Consider the following 21,690-nt stretch of genomic DNA (forward strand, 5'->3'; position numbering starts at 1 on the left):
AGCACGGGGCCCATGGGAGCGCGGCAGCCACCTGGGCTGGCTCACCTGGTCGTGCACGGTTCCCAGCTGCAGAGCCGCCTCCGCCAGCTGCAGGGAGAGCTCGGAGGGCAGGACCGCGTACCGACCCAGGTACCGGCTCTTCTGCTCTTCAGCTACTTTCTCCATGTTCTGTCGGTGGTTTGTGGCTTCTGTTAGGAGCATCTGAAGGAAAGACAAAATGAGAAATTTCTGGGAGCCCAAGGAAATGTCCATGGGTACAGAGACAAGGTGACACACTGTCCATCAGTTCGGGATTAGGTGTGGAGTTAGAGGAACACCTTAAGAAAAACCAAACGTTTCTCTAGTCTCTGGATAAGAAACATGTGCACTTTATACAGAACAATCCCACGAAATCATGCTGAAAAAGCCTTTTATGCAATATATTTCTGAAAAATTTTAATTCAGTGTTTCATTGAATATAAACAAATACGTCAGATTAAAATCAGGGCCTTATTTTTTAAATGATGGGTACAGGGAATGAGGAGAGTTTTATACCTGAAGTTCTTCAAGTTGGGCATCTATTTCTATTGTTGGATTCCCCAAATATTCCTTTGTTTCCCGAACCCACGATTTCACAGAATTGATGTGGGTCTCCACCGCATCCCGGTCCTTCAGCTCCTGCTTCAGCAGCTTCCCGCTGCGCCTCACCTCCTCCTGCAGGCTTTACAGGGAGAGAGCAGACAGGGAGTGAGCTGGAAATGAAAGGAAGCCCCTAGAACACAGCACTGCACTATCAGAAAAGGATGTTTGCGTTTGCCAGATAAATAACTGAAGAGCTGAGAAAAATGGAAAGCAGGGGTGATGGGAACAGATCCTCCTCATTGTAAGGTGGCGTGATGGAGCACCCCCAGACTCTAAAGCCACGCTCCTCCCTTTGGGTCATGGCCAAGTTCAGCGACAGAGAATGAGAGGTGTGTAATTACCTCAGGCACCGGTCTTGCAGGGCTGTGATTTCCCGCATAACAGGTGGCTCTTCCCCAGGGGATGGCGTGGCCCCGTCCGGGAGCATGCTCAGTGCTTGCTGCCTCAGCATGCCCAGGGCCGACTGCTGCTGTTCCAGCTCCAGGGTGAATGTGTCATGATGTTCCAGCAGAGTTAAGAGTTCTGCATGGGAGGCTTTCTCTGCTGAACATCCCGGTAATTTATCTTGCAGCTGATCAATCGTTTCGGTGGCTTTTATAACCTGGTGAAAAATGCATGTACTATGAAGCTCAAAAATAAATTGAAAAACTGGGGCAACGCCCATGAATGCCACATTTGACACTAATGCACCAAAGCTCATTGAAGATGATGGTGTAAACTCTAAATTTCAGGAAACTGAAACCCGGACAATCTTCTAAACATGAAAGGAAAGGCTATCTTTATAATCCTGGGGTTAAAGCTTTAAAATCAAGATAATATCAGGGCACTCAGAGACTGCATATCATAGAAAAAGTTTTGTGGGTTTTTTTAACTAAAAGACAAATGAAAAGCTCTCTCTATTATTCAAGTGAACACAAGTTATAAAGGAAGATGAGACTTAAAATATTAAATCCCACTTAAAAGATGAAAGAAATTAACATAGGACTTGGGAAATGAGTTAAATTCCTGCGTATTTCCACGGTAAAGAAAAAGCATTTTGACATTTTTGGGGGCCAGGTAAGAAAGTTTCACTAAGATTTCAGCAAATGGAGGAAGGTGGTGTGTCCCCCTTCAAAGTTTAGTTTCTTGGTTTTCTAATTAAAATAATTGGACTCTGACTTGGGACTAAATTGCACATTGCACACTGCATATTGTTTCACAGTTTGGGTTTCATGTCACTGAAACAGTGATGAGAAAAAAGCTTTTAACTTTCATAAAGCCAATTTTTTTTTAAAAAAAGAGCAAGAGCAAGATACTGCTTTTCAAAACACATGATCACCAGGGAGGAAAGAATCACTTGAGCCCATCAATACAGGACATTACCTTATTGTTGAAATTCTTCCACTCATCCACTGCATCTTCCAGGATCTTCTCCTGGTCCTGGGCCACAGCCCGGAGCCGGGCCCAGCGCTGCCAGACTGTGGTCATCGACCTGCCTATGGTTGCTTTGCTTGCATCGTTTCCAACTTTTTCCAGCTGTGAAGCCTTACCCTCTAGGGCCACAATTTTCTCGTGGAAAGAATGAACCAATGACACTAAAGCCTAAAGGTAGGGGAGGAGAAAAGGGGTGGGGGAGAGATTTTTTTCAAAAGTTCTATGGGTTTGGGTAAAGCCCAAAATTACCTTGCAAAAGGAAATGTTCCAACATATGTTCTTTTAACTCTGGTAGCTCTCACCTTGACATTGCATGCTTAATTGAGTCAGGCTTCAATTTTTTAAAAAAGGGAAGGTGAAAGTTTATTTATGAAAAATGAAAGTTTATTTGCTACTTGAAATGAAATCCTCCCATTTTTAAAAAGCAGCAAAAACATAAGGGAACTGAATTTAGTATTTTAGGATGTTACATTCTACCTTATATTGCCGTGACATATGAGAGCGACTCAGCTATTAATTTCATTTATTTTTTGTTAATTCTCACCCCGAAGATATTTTTTTTATTTTTAGAGAGAGTGGAAGGGAGGGAGGGGGGAGAGAGACACAGAGAGAGAGAAACATTGATGTGAGAGAGAAACACCGATTGGTTGCCTCCCACACACATTCCAACTGGGGCCAGGGAATGAACCTGCAACCCAGGTACATGCCCTTGACTGGACTCGAACCCAAGACCCTTTGGTGCTCAGGCAGACAATCTAACCACTGAGCCACACCAGCCAGGGCTCAGTTATTAATTTTTAAATTGTATTTGAATTAATCTAAGCTATCACCAGAAAGTATTTACTGGAATTCACTGTGTCATACTTTATCAGAAGCATTGCTCTGACTGTCTTTTTAAACCCAGCCATGCATTTCCAACTGAAACCCTAAAAACGTGACAACATTTAATTAAGTTAAAACTGTGACGAAGCGTAGCTAATGTACCCTTTTCATATTTAAGGAACCCAGGTGGAAATGAAGATGTATTGACCTGATTCTGGAACTATCTTATTACAGAGACCCATTACAAAGACAATCAAAGGACATTAAAAACATCAACAAAATTAACCTTGTGTTCTGACAATTTTTCTCCTGCTTCATGACTGGAAGACGTCTTCAACAAAGAAAATCCAGACAATTTCTTTTCTGCATCATTCATCAGTTCGATAACCTCTTCCCTTGCTTTCTGGTAATCCTGCCACTGAGCTGCACACCTTGAAAAAATCCAACAAAAGTCAATAAGCAATTTCAAATCACAATCACACATTTCTGTGCAAAGCTCTTATGTCAGTATGTCTGAAGGTACTTAAGAGAGCAGAATGAATTTATGTGTGGAGGTACATTGTTAATATATTACTGTTTTCTGTGTGAAAATTCATTTCAAAACATCATATTTTACTAGAATTTAGAGATGGAAACAACTCCAATACCTCTGCAAGAGCTCTAACTGGGTGTGTGAGTCCTGGATTATCCTTCGGCTCTTCTCCTCCAGGGAAGTCATCTTCTGAGCTAGGTCCTCTTTTGCAGTTGACTTGATGAGTGGGTCCAGGTTGGCTACCAGGCCTCGGAGCTCCTCCAGGTTACTCTGGAACTGATCCTCTGCACTAAAAAATTCTGTGTGGCTTTTGAGATTTTCCTCTGCACTCTCCACGTCGAGGCCGTTGCCTGCCAGCTGTAGCATTTCGTGGGCATCCTCAAGCCAGTCGCTCGCTGCTTGAAACACTTGATAGTACCTTTGACATTGACTATATATTTGAGTCAATGTAGCCTGAAACATAGTAATTACACAAACAATCAACCCTCAATCAGAGTGTGTTTGCAGGAAATGTTTTAATTTTTCCATTTCTTTCCCAGTCCTTTGTCATGTGGATATATGCGTATAGGTGAATTAAAAAGATGGTGGAATTTTTGTGGTGTAATCCATTATTTCCTTTATTTTTCCTTCTGCTAATCTTGCTATAATTTTGTTATTATAGATGAAATAAGTAAACAAGGACAGAAATAAAAATAGAAATTTATACTGGTATCTTGACTAATTCTAGGACTTCCCTCTCTCATATATGTATGTTATAACATATATGTAATGCTTAGTAATATGTGGAAGACTGAATATTTACCAAAGTGAAATACTGCCTCAGCTGGTTAGAAGTGTAATAACACCCGTGGACTGTAAACCAGTACAGCCACTGTGTCAGTTCCTCAAGAAATTCAATAGAGCCACCACAGCAGCCAGCAATCCCACTTCTGGGTACTTATCCAAAGGAAACAAAATCATCATCTTAAAGAGATATATGCCCACGTCCTATGCATGCTCTCATTTCTTTGTTATCCCCAAGTGAAGTCATGGTGATTTTTCGTCTGGCTTCTGCGGTCCCGCAGGGAAGCAAGAAAAGCTGAAACACTCCTCCCTGAGCAAGGGGTGAAAGATGGGGCAACTGATGGGAGACCCCAGAATGAAATGTGGTTCAGCCCCGGGGCCGGGGCAGCATCATCCACCTGCCTCTGTCTACTTGGAGAGTCTCCATCCATGCTAATCTTAGCAACGCCAGGTTTCACAGTGTTACGAACAAGCATCACTAATTATCCATGGCTAATTATTTTATTTTATTATTCATGTACTCACGATGGTATTCATTCTATTAGTGTATTTATTACCGCTCGTAAAGGTAATAACTAAAGTGAGGTCAACGTGGAAATCATGTGAAATGAGTACCACGTCCATAAACAATAAAAACACCCTTTTGAGCCACTGTTGAAGATGATTCTACGTAGTATCAAAAAAGAAGTATTTAAGGAAGCAGTTCTGACCAAAAAACAAAACAAAAGCAAAGCAATGTCTCACCCGCGCTCACAAGTGAGCAGAGTGGGAAAAGGCAAGAGGAGCCCCTGACACCCACCTGTCTGGCGCGCAGAGCCTCCTGAATGGCCCCGTCCAGCTCCGTGAGTTCGGCCAGGGACTGCTGTAGGTCGGCAGGAATGAGCTCCTTGGCTTTCGCGGACTCCTCCTTCTCCTTGACGCTCAGGGCATTCATTATCCGCAGGCTGGACTGCACCTCTTCCTGATGAATCTGCACCTTCCTGATCTCCTCCTGGATGTCCCGGAGGTTCAGGTCCAGGCTCACGGGCCCACTCAGCTCTGTCTTCACGCTCCTCAGCCAGTGCAAGGAGCGGCTCAGCTCTGTCTGGAAGTCTATGCTCTGCACCATGCGGCTCTCGCACTCTGTCACTGTCGCGCCAATGGCCGAAGTCAACAGCTTTAAGTCCTCCTGCCAGGACTGGATCTGGTGCTTGGCTTTCTCGTAAGCCGAGGGGTCCAGGTGTGGAACAAGATCTTCAAGATGCATGGTCACTCGTTTCAGCAGGATCCCTGCGTCCTGAAGGCTTCCGGCCAGGGCATGATACAGCTTGAGCTTGTCCTCTGGGGAAAGCGTCTCCTCATTTACTTTGGACTGCTCTGCTCTTGCAGCCTCCAGCTGTTTCTGCAGCTGGTGGCACATTGTCTCGTGTTCTTGGTAAGCGCTGGTGGTGTCCTCTAATAAGCTAACCCTTTGCTCCGTTTGTCGCTTCAGCCTGTGGTGCGAGGTCACAAGCTGCAGCATCCTGTCTGGCTGCCAAGGCTGCCCTGTGCTGCGAAAACTTTCTTTCTTCTGGTTCAGTTCATCCACGGCTTCCCCGAGGCCTGTCACCTCTCCCAGGAGAGCCCTGCAACCATCCTGAAGACACAGAGCCTCCTCCACCCTCAGGGCGGCGGGGACTTGGCTCATCTTTAAGAACTGGTCTTCGAGGTCACTCAGGGACTGGGTGGTCAACTCAATCAAGGAGGCGTATTCCTTCCGAGCGAGGATTGCTTCTTGGATCTTGTAGAACTTGTCTTTGGCCAAGGCAACAATGACGTTAAATTGCAGGGGCAGGGCGTTGAGCTTCTCATTGAGGTAGGAGTGGTCGACTTCGTTCAGCGACGGCAAGATGGCCTGCCCCGTCCTCTGGAGTGTGAGTAGGAGATTTTCATATTCTGGAGACTGCTCAAGAATGTGCTGGTATTTGGCTAGCTGTGTCTGAAGCTCTGAGCTCTCATTCATTAGGTTGATTTCAGGAAATGTAACAATATCTGCTTGTTTCAGCCAGTGACAGGCTTTATCAAAATCCTCCTTAAAATGCTTCCTAGAAACTAAATTTTTCTCCAGTTCTTGTAGCCTGTGGCTGCACTTCTGTAAGACAGTGTCGTAGACACTCTGCAACTCCTGGAGCTTACCCAGGACTTCGCCCTTCTCCTGCTCTGTGGCTCCCTTCATTAGGTCCCGGCCCTGGGCCCAGAGTCCGCTGACCTCGCTCTGGTACGTCTTGAGGCTGGCCTGAGCGCTCTTGCACGTTTTAACTTGCTTGCTCACGTCATCGGGGAACAGGCAGATGTGCTCACGGAACGTTATCTTCCGCTCATGCTGCTGGATTTGGCTGGTCGCCTGGAACACGGCCATGAGAAACTGGGTTTTCTCCGACAAGGTCTTGTTCAAGTACTTTCGTCTCTGGCCCACTAAGTCGCTGAGGCAGTTCACATGCCTTTGCGCATCAGAGAGCGCCCTCTGGATGACCTGCCGCTCGTTCAGGCCAAGATCTGCCATCACCCTGTCCGCGTCCTTCGTGAGTGACTTCAGGAGCATCTGCTTGGCCTCCAGGTCACTGCAAATGGCGAGGTGATCCATGAGTTGGTTTGGAGCCACATCGGGCGGGGGGCTCTGCTGGAGGGCCTCGGCAATGTTGGGCTGCTGCTCTTCCGCCCACTCCATCAGCTCCTGAAACCTGGCCCGCACCGCATCCAACTCCTCCAGGTTGGTGACCGACACTTGGATTTTCCTTTTAACAAGGTCCTCCAGCTGAAACCAGCGCTGTTCGAGGTGACTCGTCTGTTCTTTGACTAATTCTCTGTCATCTAGATTCAGATGCTCTATCATTTTCTGCTTTTTGTCTTTCAGATCTTCAACGGCCTGCTTTCTCTCCTGCAAAGCCAACGCCAGCTTTTTCAAAGCTTCCAGGTGGACAGCGGTGCTCTCTGCATCGGATCTGTAAATATACGGAAGACATCAAAGCAGATTAGCCAACGCAAAATCTCTACTCTTTCATACCACGTTACATTACATTTCCTCAGTTCCTTTAAGAGGGTGCTCTTAGCTTGGACTTTACTGATCCAGGTGCTGTATTTATTATGGAATGCAAGACCCATATATTGCTATATCAGAAGTTGAGCCAGAACAAATAACCTCGATATTCCTTCTCTACACTTCTTCTGGCTCCTACTGCCCTCCTAACACATCTGACTCGTACTTTTAGCTTCTTTCTCTGGCCCTTACAAACTGAGCAAAATCTGCATATTTACAAGATCCCTGGATGATTTGCGTGAACACTAGCCATTGAGAAGCACTGCGCTACTGCGCTCTTGAAAATGGCACTTACAGAGATTAATAAGTGGCCCAGGATGTATGTGCTTTCCTGCGAGAAGACACTCCAGCAAACAACAGCGCTTGACAGGGAATCCGCAAGACATAACCGGGGCGCCCTCAGCTACTCACTTAGTTTTGGTTTATGATTAGAAATCTTTAAATATAAGTGTGAAATGCACAGAATTCTTATCCTTTTGACTACAAACACATGAGACAATGAAATCTTTCTCTTTCATTTATAAAACAATCAGTTCAAACTATGAGGACAGGGCTGGGAGGCAGTGTGATGAGTTCTATTTGGGACCTATTAGGTCTGAGATGCCTGAGGGCCAACCAGGGGGAGGTGCCTATTATAAGCCTGAAATATGGGTTTTTGCTGATATCGACTGGATTTACTCCAAAGACCAGTAAAATACTCAGCATTATGGAAAAGTTCTGTAAACAAACTAGAAAATAGTGTACCTTCTTCAAAAAAACCCCACTTGATTTAACTCAACCTAGAATTATGTATTCAGTTTTAATTGCTGCAAATCAATAGATTTGGACAGAGGGCATGCAGATTTTACTACTTCTAGTGATCAGAAGCATAGAAAGATTTCTACATGAAGGCCCAGTGTGTGGGGGAGGGGGAAGGGAATTCTTATTTTTCAAAGGAAAAGCTAAAATCACAAATGGCACATATAATTGAATTTGGCTTGTGTTAACTTCTAGAATGCCACAAACAAATGCAAGACAAAACCTGACCGAATTACATAGAATCATTCCTTTACAGGCTGATAACTGGCCTATGCAACATAAAGATTTATTTCACTAATTCATAGGTGACAGCATCATAATTGGTAATTAAACAAAATCTGAAACATCCTTGGAATCTGCTTTGAGGTCACAGAGGAAAACGGTGCTGTTTTCAAACACTTTTCCTTTGACCCGCTGGTTAAATTAACAGTGAGCAAGGAGAACCACGGCTCTGCATCCCCATGACAACATGCGTTTCTTAAAGCTGCTTTACCAATATTAATAATGACAGACAGTAGAGGTTAACATAAGAAAGACCTTTTGCGGTTTTATAGATGTTGATAAACCTCTGCCTTGGTATTTTGGAGGTTCCCTGGAGAGCTGCTGTTACCTGGCTAAGTTATCCCACTCTGTAGTAAACTTTTCCAAGAACACCTCGACAACACTCATGCAGTCATGGTAATCTCTTGTCCTCTGAAGGTCTTCTTCCCTTTGCAAGCACAGGTTGTTGGACTGAAGGCACAGATCCTGCCACTGGTCGTTCAGGTGACTTATTTCCTTGTGCTCAGGAGACTCCTGCTCCCTGGTTAGCGCATCCACCTTTTCCGTAATAGCCATCACCGACGCCTGCTTGCACTGCAGCTTCTTAACAAAATCCTAAAGGTAGTAACAACGACAAATAGGTAACGTGCAATAAACTCCCCAAATATAGAGAGTTAGGCACAGATGTAACACATCTGACACTTTAAATCACTAAGGCACGTATACTGAATGGGTCATGCGGGACAGACTAAAAATTATCATACCTCTTTCTGAGTACAAATTTCCAAGTGTACAAGAGCCAACTGTGGTGTTTTCTTTTATTGTGCAATTTTGAACGGTATAAAGAAAAACTGAGAAATGTGAAATAATATTATAGTCACTAAGGAAAAAAGTTAATATTTTGTATTAAAGCGTAGCCTTAGTTTCCTAAAAACTTTTGAAGTTCATGCTTTTGAGAAAAAAATGCCATCTCTTTTTATGTCATCTTGTTTGTTCTGAGTATACAAATAATATTTCAGTAGAAACTATAAACAGCTAACTCTCACAGAGAAAAGATAAACCTTAAAGTTTGTTAAAGATCTGGTACAACTTCCAATGAAGTTAAAGTAATCTTCTATTAAATTGTGAGTAAATATGGAATAGCAATTATATTTCTATTACATTTTAAATTAATTATATATTAATTAATATATATTTTATATATTAAATATGTATGTAACTGACTGGCACATTTACAGCCCTACAGCTTCACCGATGCTGTGATGAAAAGATGCTCAGTGATGAGGGCTTGTGTGTGCTTAGTGGCAGAGGCTCCTGGCTCTGTCAGCTAAACCACAGCTACCTTGTTTAGGAACAAAGTACAGAGAGAGGGTCCTTGGATGCAAGTAGACAACTGGAATTTCAATAAAATATTTGGATGTTTACTTTCACTTTTTAAATTATTATTTTGTTTTTCAATTACAGTTGACATTCAATATTTTATGCATTTCAGGTGTACAATATAACTTCTGAAGCGATCCCCCCCATAAGTCCAGTGTGCACCTGACACCATACTTAATTATTACAATATTATTGGCTATATTCCCTATGCTGTACTTGACAAATGTTTACCTTCTGACCTGTCCTTTCCTGGCACCAAAGGAAGGTTGTTCTGATTCTGTTTTATTCCTTAGGTAGCTATGCTAATGTTTAAGGACTGACAGACACACTGAAGACCCATTTGGGTCTTCTGTGCTTCCCCTAGAGACCCATGCATTCCTACCTTTACTTGGGAAACCATGTTCTGTGCAATATTGAGCTCCAGTTCTGAGTGCCTCCGCTTCATATTCTGCAGTTGCTGATCGGCGTCCTGGAGGTAAATCCAAAGCTCAGCCTTCATGTGCTTGACCTCTTCCCAGCCCTGCGTTAAGTCCTGTGCCTGGGCAAGCCTCTGCTCAATCTTGAGAGAACACAGGCAAAAGTCAGCGGTAATAAATAAAACATTTATGTCCAGTGAATCAGAGATGCAATTCTTACCCTGTCCATGTACACAGGCCAACACACATGCATGCACCTATGCACGTATAGTCACCCCCCCAACACACACGCTGTGATAAATCCACAAAGAATTCTTTTTTTGCTTCAAGAAAAGCAGATTTTCTTTTCATATTTAGGTTTTCTAAGGACTTTCCATGTCTAAGATGTGCCATACGATTTCAATCAGTATTGCGAGGTTATAAGAGGTTTTAACAGTTTATTAGGTCAAAAGCTGCCCTAATGGTTTTTCACATCAGGCGTTTTCAACATCTGACTAACTCATGAATGTAGTCTTGGGGTTCACTAGAAAAGACCTTGTTTTCTATTGTACACCTGTTGTTACTTCTCATAAAACACCGAGTTGTTAATGTTTTAAAAATATTTTTAGATCTGCCTCACTGGATTTTAAAGCCACATAATTAATTTCAATGAATCACTTCTATAAAAATATATGAATTATTGCATTTTCATAAGAATTTAAAGATGAACTTGGTTTGATAATAGAATATACAAGGGAAGGGAAAAACCTACATTATTTTAAGACATTTGTTGCTTTGGGTGATTTTGCTATTCTGTAAATATTTAATCCATTAAAAACCAAAACCAAGTATTATTTTTCTTTTAAACCCAGAAGTATTAAAGAGTGTAAGGCAGTGGTGGCAAACACGTGGCCCAGTGCTGCCACCTGTCTGCGGTGGGCGGGTACTGCTACTTCATCACAGCCTTGGGCACTGAGCCCAGGCGCAGCTTCAGAATCCCTCTCGACACCACACTCAGCCGCTGCCAGGGGACTAGCAGGCTCTTTGCCAGCCCTAACATAAAGCAGGGATCGGGGACCCCGTCTGCATTAAGTATTACCTAAATAAAAAGATGAACAGGAGAAAACAAAACAAATGGGTGGGAAAATAGAAAAAGAGAATGGTAATTGAGAAAAAAAGAAATGCTAATAATTAACTGATCAATGGGACTAAACGTTTCAGCTCCAATTCAGTGGCACTAGGATCAGAGTGTGCTTACTTTTCTGTGACTTAGTTGAAATTCAAATATCTATTCAGTATAATCACAGGAGGAGCTTAATTCAAGGAGGTATTTTCCTTAAACGTCACATCACACATTCAAGAGAGAGACCATAATAAAACAGCCAAGTCCAATGTGGCTTAAACGTTTTACCATTTGCTCTGTTTGTTGAATATCCTTGGCTGTGGTTTTCACTGAAGAGTTGGACAAGTCGCACATGGAGCAAAGGAGATCCAAGTAGGTCCTTGCCTGCTTCTGCAAAGCTCTGAAGTGTTTGACCTAAAACAAACACACTTGTCAGAGTGGGAGAGATGATGCTATATTTAGACAGCAAGTCTTTGGGCCACATTTGGACCAACACTATTTTGTTGACATTTCAAAAATAATTTTGCTGGGTTCAGTACTTACAACTTTTGTTGTAAATGACACGTACTAGTGACCCGTACAAAGAATTCAAAATACACTGACAGGGAGCCTTTGTCCATCAATTGCTGCTCATTGTTCAAAAGTCTGTACGGTCTGGGAAACAGAAACACCCAAGAAACTCCTATAGTTTTTCCTGATTTTCTGCTCACATTCTAATGGTTTTCTGTTTCAGAGAAAGAATATTATTCTTTTCTAGCCTGCTTCTCAGCATGTTTTCACATAATCTGGAGACATAAGGAAAAGGTCATTGTGCATTTGCAGGCTTCATTGGAGTTGAACAAAAATGCAGATGGCAGAACTCTTTCTTTCTGCGGAAAGTTCCAGAAAGGTATTTCCCGGTGGATCATTAATCTATACACACAAACCTGGAGAAATGTGTTTCTTTGAAGATTGTCGGATATGTGAGCTCTGTTTCAGATAATGGGCACAAAGCAGTATATGAAACAAAACCTTTGTTCCCATGGGGCTTAGATTCCTATGAGAGGGAGAGGCAGGGGTCAGACAGGTGACCGGTTGCTGGTCACTGCAGGCGTCAATGAGAAGGGCTGACAGCCTGAAGGAGGGTGGTGGGCGGTACAGATTTTGAGAAGTGGTTCTCACTCACTACTTATATTGATAAATCTTGAAGGTGGAATTTAATAGAATGGAAGTTGTATAGGATAAAGTTGATCTACAGAAACATTAGGTGATTTCCCAAAATCATAGCCAATAATGAAGCTTAATTTTTTTCACTCTTACTTAGTATCTTTTCCTCAGAATTATATAGATTACTAAACACACCATTCTTGTGTGGATATAATAAATATAGATCCATTTCCCATTAAGTCAAAAGTAGCATCTGAATTTTTATCCAGTGTACAAACTGGTATTTCACTTCTAGTTAATATCATTATCATTAGTCACCCCAGTATGTACCTGTGACCCAGAGAAAGTACCTGTCCCAAACAGCTTTTGGAAATGAGAAGATAAGCTATCAGATTTTTATTTTATTTTATAAATATATTTACTTTAGAAGAATAATGATTTAAGATTTATATAGTTGACCTGATTCTAAAAGCAATGGGAAAGTTCATAAACTGTCAGTGACAAAACACTTGCCAAAGATTTTTGCTAAAATTTATAATTTCAAGGGCAAATCTGATAGTACTTTTTTTCCATTCCCCCAAATTCACATGTCATGCTTAAAACCTATGGCATTCTTAAAGTAATCAAATCAGCATGTCATTTTCTTATGGTGGTGGGGGGCATATTATCACTATATGTTTCTTGTTTACCAGGTAGGAGATACTGGGGATATACCACACATTGTGGGACCTTGACCAAAATGCCACTGCAGCTTGTCAAAGCCTGACCCCAGTCTGACACCATCTGAAGTTGCCATGTTGTCAGCGGTGGAATTTTCTAGTCACTCATCTGAATGAGCCAACAACTGGAGTCAAACTCAGACCTTAGTTCTACAGGCATACCTCAGAGATACTGCAAATTTTGGAAAGTATCACAAGAAAGCAAATCACACAACTTATTTGGTTTCCAGTGCACATAAAAGTTTTCTCTAGCCCATACTGCAGTCTAATAAATGAGCATAGCATTATGTCTAAAAAAATGTACACACCTTAATTAAAAAACACTTTATTGCTAAAAAATGCTAACTATCATCTGAGCCTTCAGTGAGTCATAATCTTCTTGCTGATGGAGGGTTGCACCTTCAATTTGTAAAAACTCAGTATCTACGAAGCCCAGTAAGTGAAGTACAATAAAACGAGGCATGCCTGTGCTTTGATATCCCTGGCAGCCACTACAGTTTGGCACGTAATACGTACTTAACATATTTCCATTGTATGTCTGAATGAATCATGTAACATAACATAAACTTTCAGGAGTCCAGTACCTGCTTCATGGCTTCTGCCCTGCTCAGAGGTGGCAGGGGGCTTGGCTTTACATCTGGTTGGACGGCAGAGAGCCAGGCCTGGCATTGCTGCAGAGTGTCTTGGCGACTGACATGCCTCTGAAGTTCATGTTCCAAACTCTGGTACACCTGAAACAGAATAGTCATGCCACAGCTGTGAGGGCTGTTTTATACCTCTACAAACATCCTTGGAATCAAAGGAAACACGTCCACAAGTCCACTGAAGTAGATTTCTCCCCCGTGACTCCCCAGCACCATACACATAGCAACAGTGTTTTCATATGTTCCAAAAGGTTGCAAAGCACCATTGCCGTCCCCAGTTCATAACTTCCCAATCCACACATTACAATATGAATCCTAATTAGGGAAAGAGACTGTGGGCAGGGTTCATGTAACTGGAAATGTGTTAGAATACATAAAATCCCTAAAGTAAATTGTTAAACTTAGATCAGAGTTTCTGTGGCTTCCCCATTGTGGTATACAAATTTCAGTTTTTGTTTAAGCTAGAAACTAAAAGTAAAAATAAAATGCCATGTCATGAAAAGATAAACAATATTTCTCTAATGGAAATGCCGGATGACATTAGTTGACCCCCTAGACTAAGGAATTCACCTTCAAAAGGTTAACTAAAAAATAGAATAAAGTAATCTAATAAATAATTTTAGATGATAACAAAGGAAAAGGGAGTGAAACACGGTTATATAAGGATCAAATCAGCGATTTAGAGAACAAGAGGACAGTAATCACCAAAGCAGAGCCACAAAAAGAAAAAAGATTTTTTTTAAAAATGAGGAAAGGCTAAGGGATCTCTGGGACAACATCAAATGTAACAACATCTGCATCATAGGGGCGCCGGAAGGAGAAGAGAGAGAGCAAGGGATTGAGAACCTGTTTGAAGAAACAATGGCTGAAAACTTCCCTAACCTGGTGTGCTTCATCTTTGTTAAAAGGGCAATTCTTATCCATCTCAGACTTATTTCAATAACATTAGGGATTCCATTTTAGCATAATTCATTGCACTCATTAAAATATAACTCAAAATTGGTACTTATTCTTTTTGTCAATTTCTATATAAATTCATAAAAATATTAAATTAGAATAAAACCTAAGCTGCATAGAGTTAGAAAATAATTATTCTGGAAATTACAGAATAACCTTATTTTGGTGTTACAGAATAAATGGCAAATTAGAAAAAAGTATTGGTGAGGTGCAAATAAAAACAAAACGAAATTTAAATAAATTTGATATTAATTCATGGAATAAAGGGGTCGGGTAAAAGCAAATGTCTGGAACTCACTTCTTTGTCACAACAATCAAGTGTACAGGACGTTAGTTCTGTGTCCACATAGAGACCAAAACCTATGCTCCTGTCTGGACATACAGCAGAACTATTCCAAAGACTAAAGCATCAAGACTATTTTTACAGACCTCTAGATGGCACAGGCTTTCTCTTTGACTCACAGTCATTCCAGAGCGTGCCAGTGGTACTCACCCTCTGGGCTGCACTGCAGATTGCGGAGTAACTATCCTTTGTGCCCTGCAGACGCGCGTGCACATTTTGTTTAAGTTTCGCTTGGAGGTGCTCTGCGCATTGGCTGATCAAATTGTCGCCTTTGACTTTCAGGTTGTTCAGACGGTCTTCAAAACCAGCAATTTCTTCCATCATTGCCTACAAAAAAGAAACAGTTCTCACAATTCCTCTTTTAGCCTTTAAATAACCTATTTATTAAAAAGAAGGCTTAAGATTAAAATTTCACTGTTTGATATGATTTTGAAAAAGTTTTGCAATTTATCTTGGTTAGCATATAGCAAAAGAAAAAGAAAAAAGTATGTTTCAGGAACACTCCAATGGGAAGAATTAATGAATTTCATAGATTAAGTTACATAGGGATGAAGAAACCTTTTAGGGCGAGAGTGAGTTCATGGCTGATCTCAGAGAGCTATGTGCTCCACAGTATTATCATCTGAGAAAGGATGTTTATAAAATTTTCAGCTCTATAAATTATAATTCTGGAATAATTTATATTTAAAATAATCTAATTACTATTTAATTTACTAATATCCAATTTCTTTAATAATATAACATCTGATTTATATAACAATCTAACATCTAATGATTATATTATATAATATCTAGTTTATATCAAATAATATTTATATTAATAAAAATAATACTTACCACTTACCATTTATTAAGTACTTGCTATAGTGCAGGAACTATATATAAGTCCTGAGAAATATGTATTATCATCATTGTTTTACAGATGAGGAGACTGAAGCACAGGGAGGTTATAGACACACTCAAGGTCACACAACTAGTGAATGGCAGGGCCCCAGGCTTTGGACCCCGCTCTGCCTGACTTCAGCTCATATACACCCCCACCCCCACATGTGCTCTCTAGTGAGCTTTACCAGAGAACACTTAGAAAATAGGAACCAACTTTTGCAATCAGGTTTTAATTTCCTTACTGTTATACGATACTAATGGCAAGTGACACATTCCAGCACAAGGTCTCCTGGGTGGACACATCAATATATCTGAGGGAAACCCAGAGGTCCCTCAGCAGCCTGGAGTCCATCACATTTTCCAACAGTGCTGCGTTAATGGTTACTACGTACATCATATTGAAAAGAACCATTCTGTCTGCGTGTTCAGATAGAGTCACTGCATCATGAGGATATTCAGGGTGCTACCTCAGTGCCTAGTAGAATATATCATGTAATTAATTTTCTATTCATATTTTCTAAATAAAATTTTCTCCTACAGACAGGGATCCTAAAGCCCAGAGACGTGAAGGGCTTTCCTAAGACACACCACTAGACTTTGACTATATCAGGACTAAAATTCAGTTTCTTATTACTGTCAGCAAGATTGTTCCATGAAATTGTGACCATATGACAGCTGTCACCTGGCACATTAATTACTAAAAATACATGTGAGTGAAAATAAAAATGTCTCATATCAGTACCATAGTTTGTGATTTACAAAATGTTTTCACAATTATCTCCTGTGATGTGCTCAACAGCTATGTGATGGGGCTGATATCATCACCTCCCTCTACAGAGGAGAAGGAGAGGAGGCTCAGACTTGTGCACTTGACACCTGTACAGTTTTGTTAACCAGTGTCACCCTAAAAAATTCAATGGAAAGGATTTTAAAAAGGTGGAGGTTCAGAGAGGCTAAGTTCTCCCAGCTAAGAAGGAGAGAGTCTGGCTGGAATCCAGACTTTCTGACTACTATTTCTGTATCCTATCTTTGGCTGTACTTTTCTAAATTAAAGATAATCTCTTTGATAAATTATTCCATAAAGATTAAATTTTGCAATAAGAAACTATTAGCTGGGGAAAATGCTACAGTGTGTTCACAGTTGAATGCCAGGATTCAGCTATTGAGTCACTTAAACATTGAATTCAGCTGTTCTCAATTATCAGACGTTCTCAAGCCTCAGACCTGATTCTTCAACTACAATCCTTAAAATCCAGAGATGCGAGTGTGTGAGCGTGCGCACACACACACACACACACACACACACACACACACGGGCAAGGCTTTGACAGCCGTCCTGTATTCTTCAGCTCTTTAGAGACCAGACGTACCTTGTGGTGGGCCAGTTGCTGAGTGATTGTCTCTAGGCTGCTCGTCTCCATGAGGTCAGGCGCCACCAGCCTGCCTGACATCTGCAGCAGCCACTTTTCTACTTCCTGGAGCTCACTGTTGTAATCTTCATGGTCTTTGACCTTCACCTCGAGACTGTGAACATGCTCCTGTGAAGCCAGGTGCCCATTAGAGATGACTTTCAAGCCAAAAAAAAACTACTCAAAACTTTTATATTTTGAAAAGCCCAGTGCAACTCATAGGGTAGGTAGGGTTACATATATCACAAAATTACTGGGATCAGAAAAAACAGAAAAAAGGCATTATGCCATCTGAATAAATGGAAAGATACCCATCCTAACCCTTAAATTTTTTCTGACAGAGAAAAAGGAGTCAGGATCCCATTTTGGCAAATAAACACACTTCGCATTGAGTTTCTGATGTCCCCTTACCTTTCCTGCGCTGCAGAGGTCCTGATAATCAGTCTGAAGCTTCTCTATTTTGTCCTTCAAAGTAGCATCCTGCACCAGTTCCAGAAGAGCATCTCCTTTCTCTCGCACCGATTTCACTGATGGCTCGTGGGACAGCACTATTTGTTGAAGTGACTTGAATTACAAAGAAAAAAGAAAGCCAGCTCATCTGTGTGATCAAGGTGGATATACCCTTGAGACCTGATACTTATTTTATAAATCTATAAATGTAAAACATTAAAGCAAATGGTTTTTATGGATAATGTAGTTTTTAAACACATCAAATAGTGTGGAGGAGGGACTGTGTTTGGCTAAATTGAACAGTTTCTATTTCCAGCATCCACCCCATTCCTCGTTCCTCTCAGCAGAGGAAAGCACTCAAAAGAAAACGAGGCACTGTCTTTTTATTTTGAGTTCATGGAGCTAATGGCAGCTTGAAGTGCATGAAAGTTAGGGAGGCAAATTCCAGCTGCAACGCTGCTGTACAGGCTCACAGCACTATTTAAATACATCAAGAGCTCAGTGGTTCAATGACACGCTGTCAGACTCGGCAGAAAAGCCCAGGAAGGGAATAGACATATTGGCTGGAGGAAAACATTCCGACAGGGAAAGCTTTGAGTTAAGTCAGCTCACAGCTCGTAAAGACTACCGTTTAATCATTCAGGTGAAATTTAGAACACAAATTATTCGGCTGATAAACTTCCATAATTGTTTCAAACATTTGAACAGGTGAAATCTCTCTCTCTATATATATATATATATCATGTATAGCTAGCTATTATATTCACACCACCATTTATTCTTTGAAAAACTAACTTCCAAGATGTTTAGCTATAGTTGATTAATTAGAACTTACTTTCTTACAAATATTGTATCTCATTTTAAATTAAACTTATAGGCCTTGGGTACCCAACGATGAAGGGTACCCAACATGAGAGAGATGAAACCTATAGGTGTGAGATCCTGACGCCAGGAAGATTTATTTGGGGGATCCCTATAACTGGATCACACTGTGAGAACAGCTCTCCATTCATTGACACAATCATGGAATATCAGGCAAGTATCATTCCTGGGTGGAAATATAACTTGGATATACTGTATCTGGCCAAATAAATCTATATCTCTCACCCCAGTAGATAGACATGTTATAGATGTTTTCCACCCCCCACTGACGGACATGCCAGGAATCCTCTCCCTGACACCCGGTCCCCTTATGGTCCTCCTGCACTTGTCAGTGAGCAACAACACACTACCTTGTATTTAGATAACTGAGCTTTCTTCTCATATAACTCCATTTTGGGCTCTTCAGGAGCCTGTAGGATTTCTTGGTATTCCTCTATCCACTGCGTAAGTGCTTTGTATTTATCTGAGAATTCCTTGGCTAAGTGGAGGCCTTTCTCCAGAGTCATGTGCTCTTTCCGAACAGTGCTGGTCAGCTCGTTCAACTGCTCCACGTGACCGTGGATCTCGCTTCTTAAAGTGTCTGCCTCGCTGTCCTCCAAGAAGGCCAGTGCCCTCTCTCCTTTCTCCCGGGCCGATTTCAGCAAACTGTGGCCTTTCTCCATGTCTTTTAGCAATCCCTGAGAAAGAGAGAGAGTAGGAAGCCAATACTGAGTTAACCTTATTTCTTCTTTTTAAAAAGACGACTTAGAAGCCCCATTCTTGAGTCCACTATTGCCCTTTAAAACCTGTTTTTGAAGTTATAACCAGTTTTGACCTGCCAGAAATCAGGGATCCTCTTTTATTTACATCAATATAGGTTTTAAATTGTCTTGATCAATAGATCATTTCCAAATCAGTGACTTGAGACAGAATTTGGTGTTTCTCTTATCTTCAGCAATGTTCCTAAAGATCTGAGTTAAAACTGGTACCACATGGTGCCGTCAACTTGAGATAAATTTTTTGTCTTAATTTTTTTAGGTGTTAAACTGGAATTTAGTGAAGAACTTTGTGAGAAGTCGTGTCCAAGTAATTCAGATGAGATCATATACCAATAAATAAAAGTCTGCTTTAGGCCTTAAATAGATAAAACTCAGCATTTAAGTGAAAACTCAAGGACCACCCATTACTCTGGGCACGTGCCTCCCCATAGCTACGAGGGAGAACGGGGCAGCTCCGTGAAAGAAGAAAGGCTGGGACACAGGCACAATGTCGGCATGCCTACCTCCAATGTCTTCATTTTTTTCCCCATCATCGCTTTATCTACTTTATCAATTTTGGCAGCCACATTCTTGAAGTTTTTATAAGTAGAGCTGTACCAATGAGAGTAGGAACTTAGGGATGATTCTGCTTCCTCCAAACTCTGGATCTCTTCTTCCAGGAATTTTATTTGTTCCTTTGAAAAAAGGACACAAAATTGAACGGTGAATGAAAGACCTGGGCCTGTGCCTTTCCTGATAAATATGTGTCTTTCCTGGAAGGAAGTGAGTGAAGGGGGGGGCATTGTGGCTTGTGAAGGGAGCTGGTCGACAAGGAGCAGCTGGGGGCCTCACCAGCACTTGGAGAAGAAGGGTCTGGTATCTGGACGTCAGCTGGGTGGCCTGGCAGCCCAGGCGGCTGCTCACGTGGCGCTCGTCCAGGATCTCCTGGGCTCTGGCTCCCACGTCCTCCACTTCGTCTCTGTACGTGGTGATTTCCTCGTGCCACTTCTGAAATTAGTAAATATCGCAAGGAAAGGTTTAATCTTGGGCACTATTGAGTAAGACAAATATGTATATCTTCTTAATGATCTTTTGATCAGTGGAATATATTTACTCTGAGATATAATTTTGAAAATATATATTTAACCTACATGAAAAATTGTATTACAACAATGTGATAAAAACTATGAGTTCTTGATTTGGGCACTTTTCTGTATATATTACACTTCAGTTCAAAAAATATATGTTTTTATATAGATACAACTGTATTAATAGGAAATGATTCCACTGTATATTTAGAATATATGTATTCTGAGATATAATTTTGAAAATGTGTCATGAAAAATACAATATCATGATAAAAGCTGTACTCTTTGAGTTTGAGTACTTCTTGTATATATTACACTTCCGTTCAAATTTTTTAAAGAGGAGTGGCATACATTTTATATAGTCTGTTGTACTTAGATAAATTTTAAACTAGATGAATAATGAAAAAGCCTCTGAAGGCCTAAGCATTATTTTGAGCATGTGTACCAAATTTGCATAAAAATTAGAATAAAACTAAACCGCAAGTATTATTTCAATGCACTATATTAGAACAATTGCAAATCCGAACCATAAAGTTAAATGACTGTAATATTAGCATTTATGTATCTTTACAAAGCAAAGTTATCCTTACAAAGCAAGGATAGAGGAAGAAAATATAAAATATTTCATTAAATTATATTTTATTAAGGACTATCTTAGGATTCTACTCATCATTGCCATTAGAATGCTCCATTGTAATTTATGTTAACTTTCTTTTCAAGCAGAAGATTTTGCAAAATCTAAACTTTGGACAAAATGAATTACTAAATATCTTAATGAAACAAACTGCAAGGCAACTGAACTGATTGACCTTCATCTGATGTAACTGTGTCTCCTTGGCTGCCCGGTTAGACTGGCGCCCGGTCCTGAGACGCACTTTCTCGTCCAGCGTTTGCAGCCAGTCGTCTACTTGCTGAAACTTCTGCTCCATCAGCCTCAGTTTGTTGACAACACTGTTGAACTGAGTCCGGGTCTCAGACAGCCTCTGCTGGTACGCCTGCCAGTCCTGCCGGAGGGACTCCAAGGCCCGGTCCTCCGTCTGGGGGATGCCCGACGGGATCACTTCCTCCCGGGTGTGCAGCGCCGAGTTGAGCAGCGCCTGGCCCTCGGCGCAGCGAACCTGCAGCTCCTGCGGGGGAGGCACGGCAGTCAAGCCTCCTTCAAATCTCACACCTGCACAGGCTAACATGTCTCACCCGAGGCACCTGTGCCACCTTAACTTCCCGTTAGGAAAGAATGATTTTATTCT

The 21,690-nt window shown here is 41.3% G+C and overlaps 1 protein-coding gene across 1 annotated transcript in view; it reads right to left on the minus strand.

Annotated features, from left to right (window-relative positions):
- Nucleotides 1-21,690, minus strand: part of SYNE1 (spectrin repeat containing nuclear envelope protein 1) — a 357,645-nt gene that overhangs the window by 146,423 nt on the left and 189,532 nt on the right. Inside the window, exons 67-84 of the mRNA XM_081140676.1 lie at nucleotides 21,253-21,570; nucleotides 20,208-20,363; nucleotides 19,880-20,050; nucleotides 18,969-19,295; nucleotides 17,698-17,850; nucleotides 17,248-17,415; nucleotides 15,143-15,319; nucleotides 13,633-13,779; nucleotides 11,472-11,597; nucleotides 10,048-10,224; nucleotides 8,635-8,900; nucleotides 4,971-7,131; nucleotides 3,504-3,841; nucleotides 3,143-3,287; nucleotides 1,984-2,202; nucleotides 963-1,222; nucleotides 535-700; nucleotides 46-201 (exon numbers count right to left, since the gene is read on the minus strand). Of these exons, the coding sequence (XP_080996802.1) occupies nucleotides 46-201; nucleotides 535-700; nucleotides 963-1,222; nucleotides 1,984-2,202; nucleotides 3,143-3,287; nucleotides 3,504-3,841; nucleotides 4,971-7,131; nucleotides 8,635-8,900; nucleotides 10,048-10,224; nucleotides 11,472-11,597; nucleotides 13,633-13,779; nucleotides 15,143-15,319; nucleotides 17,248-17,415; nucleotides 17,698-17,850; nucleotides 18,969-19,295; nucleotides 19,880-20,050; nucleotides 20,208-20,363; nucleotides 21,253-21,570 (5,631 nt within the window). The remainder of the gene's footprint in view (nucleotides 1-45; nucleotides 202-534; nucleotides 701-962; nucleotides 1,223-1,983; nucleotides 2,203-3,142; nucleotides 3,288-3,503; nucleotides 3,842-4,970; nucleotides 7,132-8,634; nucleotides 8,901-10,047; nucleotides 10,225-11,471; nucleotides 11,598-13,632; nucleotides 13,780-15,142; nucleotides 15,320-17,247; nucleotides 17,416-17,697; nucleotides 17,851-18,968; nucleotides 19,296-19,879; nucleotides 20,051-20,207; nucleotides 20,364-21,252; nucleotides 21,571-21,690) is intronic.

Source organism: Miniopterus schreibersii (assembly GCF_964146895.1).
Source record: "Miniopterus schreibersii genome assembly, chromosome: 6".
NCBI classification, from domain to species: domain Eukaryota; kingdom Metazoa; phylum Chordata; class Mammalia; order Chiroptera; family Miniopteridae; genus Miniopterus; species Miniopterus schreibersii.